General features: G+C 37.2%; 1 protein-coding gene across 4 annotated transcripts in view; it reads right to left on the reverse strand.

Annotated features, from left to right (window-relative positions):
• Positions 1-5,816, reverse strand: part of myo7ab (myosin VIIAb) — a 43,264-nt gene extending 37,448 nt beyond the window's left edge. For 2 of the 4 annotated variants that reach the window (XM_058628178.1, XM_058628176.1), the window contains exons 1-6: positions 5,522-5,815; positions 4,757-4,851; positions 3,609-3,677; positions 2,617-2,730; positions 1,351-1,503; positions 41-225 (exon numbers count right to left, since the gene is read on the reverse strand). In XM_058628178.1, coding sequence (XP_058484161.1) covers positions 41-225; positions 1,351-1,503; positions 2,617-2,730; positions 3,609-3,626 — 470 coding nt within the window. In that variant the 5' untranslated portion in view covers positions 3,627-3,677; positions 4,757-4,851; positions 5,522-5,815. Of the gene's footprint in view, positions 1-40; positions 226-1,162; positions 1,181-1,350; positions 1,504-2,616; positions 2,731-3,608; positions 3,678-4,756; positions 4,852-5,521 lie in introns of all 4 variants that reach the window. The other 2 variants (XM_058628175.1, XM_058628177.1) reach the window with 2 other exon arrangements.
• Between the last annotated feature and the right edge of the window lie 2,841 nt (positions 5,817-8,657).

Here is an 8,657-nt window from a genome sequence, read left to right on the forward strand (position 1 = left end):
CACACACACACACACAGTGACTCTAGTCAACACCACACACCTGATGATGCAGCACTGGTCCTTGTTGTTGCGCTGCATGTTGAAGTAGCAGTTGTCTGCTATGGCGAATATGTGCGGCGGCATCTCGCCGATCTTCTTGTTGGTGTAGCGGCGGATTTGCTCGGCGGCGTAGATGGGAAGCAGCTGGTACGGATTGACCGCCACCAGGATTGAGCCTGTGTACGTCTGCGAGAATCAGAAATAACACAAGCGTACACGTTAGAAACAGAGGAAAAGACAAACGTGTGTTCTCTTAGTTACTTTGTCAACGAGACATTTTGATCGATCAACAAAATGTATCTGTTCTTATGTGAGTTTGTTTCCTATTGATTCTTTAGTATTATTAGTGTTTAACCAACAACAGCTTATGTTTTTAAATAATTCAGTTATTTTGTAGATTGATTAGAACATTTACTCAACTCCAGAAATGTGAAACACTTTTACAAAGCTTGAAACTAATTTTTTGAATTCACTTGCAGCATTTGCTATATTCCCTTTCCGTAAGAACTGTAGCTTTTGTAAAAGTGTTTCATGTTTTGGAATAATGGTTTGCACTTCCAGGCCACCGTAAGAAACTTAAAGAGTCCATCGATGACATGAACTTGCTACTTTAATGGAAAATTCTGTGTTAAATGAAAATAAAAATGTACTATATAGATCTGTAGAACAAAAGCAAGGGTTAAAAAAGCAAGAAAAATAGAAAAGCAAGAGCAACTGTGAACAATAACTCATTTTACCTTTAAACCCAAAATCATGACTATCATATGACAGAAATCCTTTGATTCTCATTAATAATTTGATAAAAATGTTTGATTTATAGAATACAAAAAATTTAACTATAACAATGTTTGTTGCTGCATGTTACTGTGCAATTTTTATAACTGTGTTATCTGTTGTAAGAATATCAGTAATTTTTAGCTCTGTTTTAAAATAATTTACATAAATTTCCTTTAATTTTGCCTTTTTTATCAAATTAGAAACATTACTTTTTCTGCATTTTGTCTGTGAAACATGGGCAATAAAGTAAAGCAAACCCTGCCTTTAAGTCATGATCTTGAGAGGAAGCGAAGTGACAGTGTCAACAGATTTTTGTGTCTCAAATTCTTTTTATACTTTTACTCACCCTTCCACCACAAATAGTCTACATGGAGAAAAAGACAAAACAACCAGACACCTTTTAAGAACTAAAAGACATCTACGTCTCCGACAACGTGATTCTGCTTTATTTATAGTAACATGTAAACAGATTAACCTGAATTAGAACCTGTTTACTAACAGCTGCGCAGGAGTAACATGGAGGTGGGTACTAACGTAGATGACGCGCTCGTGGTAGCGGATGAGCAGGTTGCGGAGGATCCCGGCCTCGTTGAGGTCGCCCAGGCGGATCATGTCCTCCACGCCGTGGATGGAGGTCGGGTGCATGGGTTTGATGTTGGTGGCATTCTGGGGAGAAATCCAGTGTTCCTGTGTGGGAGGAGTCACACGTGAGGAGGGATAACAGTCAAATGTCAACAGAGAACTCCAGCCTGTCCTCCAACTCCAACAAACGACCTTGAATACGACCCATCGGGACATTTTTAGTGCACCAATATTTTTCTGGGCTACACAGCCAAGGTACCAGATTGCTGTTATTTATACTACTGCTAGGGGGCGCCTATTTTTAAAAACCTACCTTTGGGTTATAATTCATGCAAACAACCCATTGTTCCGTTTCATTGTAGGACAGTCTCCAACTATGGGTTGTATGCAGGAATTACACAGGTACGTTTTATATTATTTATACTAGCTGTAGGATAAATAAAAGGCAATCTGGTACCTTTGGTGTGTCGGCATCAAATGACTTCGATGAGGTTTGCACTCTGTTAGATTTCTACACATGTGACATGCTTTAAACATATATATATTCTTTATGTCATTGTCATAATTTATTATTTTACTGCCTATCCCTGTCCTTTTTTTTTTTTAAGCCCTAACCTTAGTAACACTTCCAATCCAATCCAAATGTAATTATAAAGCACATTTAAAAACAACAAAGTTGACCAAAGTGCTGTACAGTTAGACATAAAACAACATAAGAAAACACTAAGACCAACTTAAATCCAACAGGATATTAAAATAATAAAAGCGCTAACACCAATAGGAAAGGAAAGATGGATTCAAATAGGCAACTCTCATCCCGAGCCAAAAGCCAAGGAATAAAAGTGTGTTTTGAGGTTTTGATTTAAAAACACTTATAAAAAATACCTACGCTAAAACTTACTTGTATTTAGTTTGACCAAAACGACCCATAGTTACATTTCGTTGGAGGACAGTCTCAAAAACTCTAATTTGGATCTAATTTATTTCTATTAGTTATGATATAAATAATTAATTCTTATTTCTGATTACCAAAACAATTGGAAGTTGCAGCCCTATTATTTTTACTTTTCATATGTACGGTATGTTCTTGTTTAGATTGTTTAGATTCTGTAAATCTTTTGTATTAGAAAATCTCAAACTATGATGATATTGTATACTGTACATAATCTACAAAGGTGTACAAACAACAACAGTAAACAACAATCTGGTGTGAGTTACCCGGCCTTCATCATCCAGAACCTGGATCTGTCCAGAGTCACACAGTTTGACCACGGCGCCCACAGGGACGTCAAACTCTCGACCTGTTTTAAGGTCCAGCCACACATAATCCCCCTGGATTAAAAGACAGACAAACAGAAAAACACTCAAACAGTCAAATATTCACAATTTTAACTGGAATTCACATAAAAAAAAATATATATATATATATATTTAAAGCAATATAAAAAATGTACTTTGTATAAACATACACTGGTTTGTTTTGAACCAACATGTCTGACTGAATAAATGTTTTAATAACAGTTTTCTTCCAGTTGTGCTGTTTAATCTTCCGCCACAGACACAATTTAACTCTTTTGTGTCCGTGAATTGATATTTTCAATAAGGAGGTAAAAAACAAGTAAAGTTACATCACACGACCGCAGTGACTTAGCCCACTTTTTTTTTTTTTTTGCCACCAACTCTGTTAATGGAAGGATTTATTGTGAAAACGGTTTAACGCTGACCGTGGTCTGGCCAAACAGGACATGATGTAACCTTTGATCTGGGAGCTTGACACTGTTTGAGCTGGTATGTAAGGTTTATTTTTAGTAGGATGAAATCCTGATTTCATCTGTTACAAAGATCATGAATTGTAACCTGATATCAAGTTTAAGACCTCTGTTCTACAGACTGAAGGAAACATCTATGTTTCTCACAGATCTGTACAAATGTAATTTTAATGCAGGGCAACTTCTGTTTCCACCACATAAGAGCAAAACATTAACATTAATTGATATTATAAAAAGTGACTTCAACTTCTACCAAAGTCATTTTCTGGTAAAATACCTTTACTCAAGTATCCGTTTGAGGTACTTTATACAAGACTGGTCTTTTTGCTGCAAGACAACAGTGCGAGCCACTGCACTACCGTGTGGCCCAGTTATGCTTTCACCGACAGCATTTAAGATGAGAGTGTTTGCTGAGATGATGAAAAACATGGTGTTCAGTACCTGCTGCAGAATGACCATGGTTCAGCTTCAGATTGACTCCAGGACATCAGACGTCACCACGTGGAGCTTCTGCAAACCAGGCGAGATAAAAAAAAATAAAAAATATCACACGGCTGATGGTCAATCTCCCACATTTATGATAATAGGATAATTTCCAAATGAGAGGACTGTGTTCCGTCCACTTCACAGCAATTGTCCACACAGCTGAGACAAAGACAGAGACAATCAGCCATGTGCTTCAGCTGGATGAAGGATTACACAGATTCCTGGTGCTAATCCCGTCTCTTTAGTGCGAAGCATAATTGTTGACTGACTGCTGAATCATTTTCTGCTCCGTTATCCTCAGTTGCACTGGTGAACAGACTGAGACGATTCTTAAGTTACAGTCAAAACAGAAGCTTATTCACGTGGTCACAAATTAAACACGATGTGAACTGAAGGATCGAAAATGAAAACCAAATGTCTTGGTTTTTCTGTGCGTTTTCTTTCTTTATCTTCATGATCAATTTTTTTTTTACTAATTTTCAAGTCTCCATATATCTATATATATATATGTAAGAAAATATATATTTCTTTAGGTCAGTGATTTTGTGTGTGTGTATTATTTGCTTATTTTTCCTTTTTTGTATGATTTTGTAAGTTTTTGTTTAAACAAACTATATGATTTAGGCCAGTTTTCTATGCAATATTTACACTTTGAGTATACTATGTGCTTTTTTCTGAGACCTCAAAAATCATGTAAATAAAATATTAAAAAACAAACATGCATGTACATTTTTGTAAGTCGTTTTTTGTGTGCAAGTTTTTCCTCTTTCTTCTTGATCAGTTGTTTTGCGGTTTGACTTGTTTCAAAGCTGCTGTTAACTAAACTAAACAAACTATACAAGACAGTGTTTATATAAGTGTAGAAGAAAAAGAACTAAGAAAAACTTACATCCCCAAGACACAAATTAAACGTAAAGTTTAAAACTTCCACTCCCTATTGTCACAGCTCATGGGACCCCGAGTCGACCTGCTCAGAGATTTTCATGTAACGGTCAATCTCACTAATGCCCTGACTGCTAATCTGTGTGTGTGTGTGTGTGTGTGTGGCCTATAATGCCCCTCTAACAAGTACATGTACTGTATGTGCAGCAGTTGTGACTCACATGGCCGGAAGAAAAAGGCGAGTCAGAGGACGTGACGCATTCATCGTCAGTGAGTTAAAGCGTCCATGTTTTCACCACGTCTGTGGTTTATGAATCTGCAAAAAACATGAACACATATAAGTGTATTCATTCATAATTTTGACACGTAAAGTAAAAAGTGATCACAGTAGGAAAAGGTTTTTATTATTATACAATAATAAAAACAAGTGAATTTAAACTTCTTCTAGTACATTTTCAACTTATTTTCAGCTTTCTGTCCTCAAACAAGGACACTTCTGATCCAAGTTTTAACAAAAACATATTTCTCTAAAGTTAAAAGAAAACAGTAGTAAAATAGTAATAAAATACAAATATAAATATAGGATAAAATAAACACACACACAGGTTTGTGCAGCTATTCTGCTTAGGACACTGCATTGACTTCCATTCATTTTGGACAGTCTGAAAAAAGCCTTATCCCTAACCTTTACCTAACCACAAACCAAACCTTAGCTCTAACCAGGTTTTGGTCTCCATAAAGACTACTGGTCCTGACAAAGACAGTGTTTATGTCAGAAAAAGATCCCAAACACCTAAATACAAGTACACACAAACATGCTACAGCTGACAGGGGACATAAAGGCTCCTTTAAGTGTTGGCCCAGGACACAGTGAGCAGTAAGAGGCTTTAGAGTAAAGCAGCAGCAGCAGCAGCAGCAGCAGCAGAGCTGTGGACTGAGAGAAGGTTAAGCCTCAGCATCGACACACATTCACCTGCTTCACTTACCTCTCAACATTTTGTGGAGGTTCCCTCTTCTTCTTCTTAACTTCCTTAGTCTTTGTGTTATGAACCTGAGCGTTGACAGCACAGTTGATGCAGATGAAAGGAGGATGAAGGATTCCTCGCTCCTCTAGCCTCTGCTCACTTTGTTTCCCTTTTCCTCTAAATCCTCTCCCACACTCTCCACCTGCTTCCCGTCCTCTCGTGGTCGCAGCCTCCTGGATGTGACTTGAGGGCTTGAGCCTCGGTTACAGTTTGACGTCCGGGTCAGGGACAGGAGTCTCCAGGCTCTTGCTACGTCTCATTCATGGCTGCTGATCCTGATTAGCAGGGAGGCGGAGCCTGTTGGTGGCAGATGCAGAGAGCAGCTGAGGGGTGAGGAGGAAGGTCAGTAACTTACTGTGTGATGCTCCAACTACAAGCTGAGAGAATAATACTGAGTAAATGTTGCTCTGACTGTCCACATAATATACTATATTTTCTTTTTCAAGCTTTGATGAATTATCGCAAGTGACTAACAGGTAACGATTTTCTGTTTTTTAAAATTGTGTTGACATATATTAAACATATTTGGTTAACTAATGTTGGATGAGGACCAATACAATACACGACACATGGTCACGATATTATTGGTATCGTGTATTGTATTGTGAGGTCCACGATACCAATAATATCGCGGACCATGTATCGCATATTGTGAGGCACATGGTCCATGGTACCAATAATATTGTAGGCCTTGTATCGCGTATCATGAGGTATATGGTCCACAATACTCATAATATCGTGGAATGTATTGCATATCGTGAGGCACATGGACCACGATACCAATAATATTTTGTGCAATGTATCACGTATCGTGAGTTACATGGTCCACGATACCAATAATATCGTGAAATATATCATTATCATGCATCGTGAGGTACATGGTCCATAATACCAATAAGATCGCAGACCATGTATCACGTATCATGAGGTACATGGTCCACGATACCAATAATATTGTGGACCATATATCATGCATTGTATAGCGAGGTACGATATGATTCCAACCCCTAAAAACAACAAACTCCTGAGTAAGTTTTTCAGTTTTATTTCAAATTCATGCCACAAGTTGACATTAAATACAAAAGAAAAAAAAGAATAGTTTGAGATTGTAGCTATAAAATAACCACAGTGTAAACGAGAACCAAATTCAACAAACACGCATCAAAAAAAAGAAAAGTTTAAGCTCACGCTGAAAGTAGCACACGGACGAGCTCACAGTACAGAAAATACAGCACGGCTTCCTCATACGTAGCTATCAGTAAACATACCAGTCTGAAACGTAAAGGTAGAGAGGATATATAAAATTAACAAGGTTATAAAATACTGATAAAAGTTATAAAGATAGTAGCGTCTTCTAGAAGTGTCACCATGCAGTAGGTATTTCCAGTCTCCAGTAAATAAATAACAGCAGAAAAATACAAGAAGCATCGCAAGCTCCTTCCTCGAGTGGACAGACCAGAAAAATCTGCCAAATTCTAAACAGTCTCTTCATGATTCTGTCCCCTGCTCTCCTCTGTCTCGCAATTTAGACACATGCAGCAGGACGAACGTCAGCAGGCAAGCTCAGCTCAGCTGCAATCATGTCAAGAAATGATAAATGAAATCATTTTTAAATAATCACGAAAAATGAATTTCTAAAAAAAAGTTGTAATTATTTCAGTCCACCTTAATAACCTCGTCCCGTGATACCTCGGCAATTTCACTGAGATGGGAAGAGTTATCGTGACAGGTGTTGTCCTTTTTCTTAGAGATTTAAACAACAGTGTTGAGGGTGAGGCGATGCACAATGTTATCACGTATTGCGATAGCAACAGTCACGATTATTCTGTCATGGTTAATTTCGCTCATTGGGATAATCGCTGTTATTTTTGCATTCACACAGGATGCACATTTTTACCACAGGATTGGCCAAAAGACAAAAGTAACAGGCATTTCATTTTGAAGCATAGTTGCACTCTCTGTTGTGCGTATGGGAGAAGAATCCGCTATCCATCTGGAGCAACTTGGCGGGTTTCACCATTATATCAAAATTGCATCTACTCGCACCTATGCATTGACTTTGTGTGTAAACTCGTAGGGTGACAATTTTTGCATTGTGTCCTGTATGAACACATTATTGGCGACTTAAAATATCCAACTCAGCAACATGTAGTTATTTCAAATTGCCACAAGGGGGAGTCTGCATTCTTTAAAATAAAGAATCCTAAAAATCAGCATCAGCCATCGAAGAACCAATATATGGCCGACCTCTGTATAGTATTTTATAGTTGTTACAACGTAATGTTGTTATTCACTAAATGTAAAGTCAATTCAGTGTATTTTGTCATTTTAAAGTTTAAAAGGGAATTTTTTCCAATTATCACAAAAACATTATGTACATATTTTGTTCGTCCCAGGTGTGTGAGTATCGCACACCTGAGGACAACCTGGAAAAGTGGTTTTGTTTCCTTAAACATGACCTGGATAAGCAACAAAGGACAGATAACTTAATGGATTTTAAGAAATTTAAAGAAGGACATTTATTTAAGAGTTGTATAACGATCACTATATAAACACACCTGAGCAAAAAATACTCAAAATTTGTAAAATTGGTTCAATTTGGAAACGGTTCAAAGTTCGCTTGGCTCGTATTTATGAATAATAATAATAATAATAATAAATTTAATTTTGTGACTTCTGCACAATTATCGCTCCTATTTAAAAAACAAATTATGCAATATAAAATTAATCCTAACTTTGACTGAACAACACAAAATACAGCCTGAAGATGTGACGTATAAACTAATTTACCAAGGGTGCATCTGTGCATCATGACACAGAAAGTGACATTTCATTTTTTGACATTTAAAATTTACCAAAATGTATAATACTGCACCCCTGTATCAAATATTTGCCCCCAAAATGTCCACGTTGTTTGGACAATTGGTTTAGAAAAAGAAATATAAACCGAAGCTGCGCTCAAGAAATTACCCAGGTATCATGGGACAAAAGGCGTTCATGTTCACTGGAGGTATCGAGCAAGAACATCTTCCTCTTGAGATAAATACCTGGTATATACTGTCTAATGATAATAACAACTGATGAACCAAATTACTGC

The sequence above is a fragment of the Solea solea genome, chromosome 4 (genome assembly GCF_958295425.1).
Source record: "Solea solea chromosome 4, fSolSol10.1, whole genome shotgun sequence".
NCBI lineage: Eukaryota > Metazoa > Chordata > Actinopteri > Pleuronectiformes > Soleidae > Solea > Solea solea.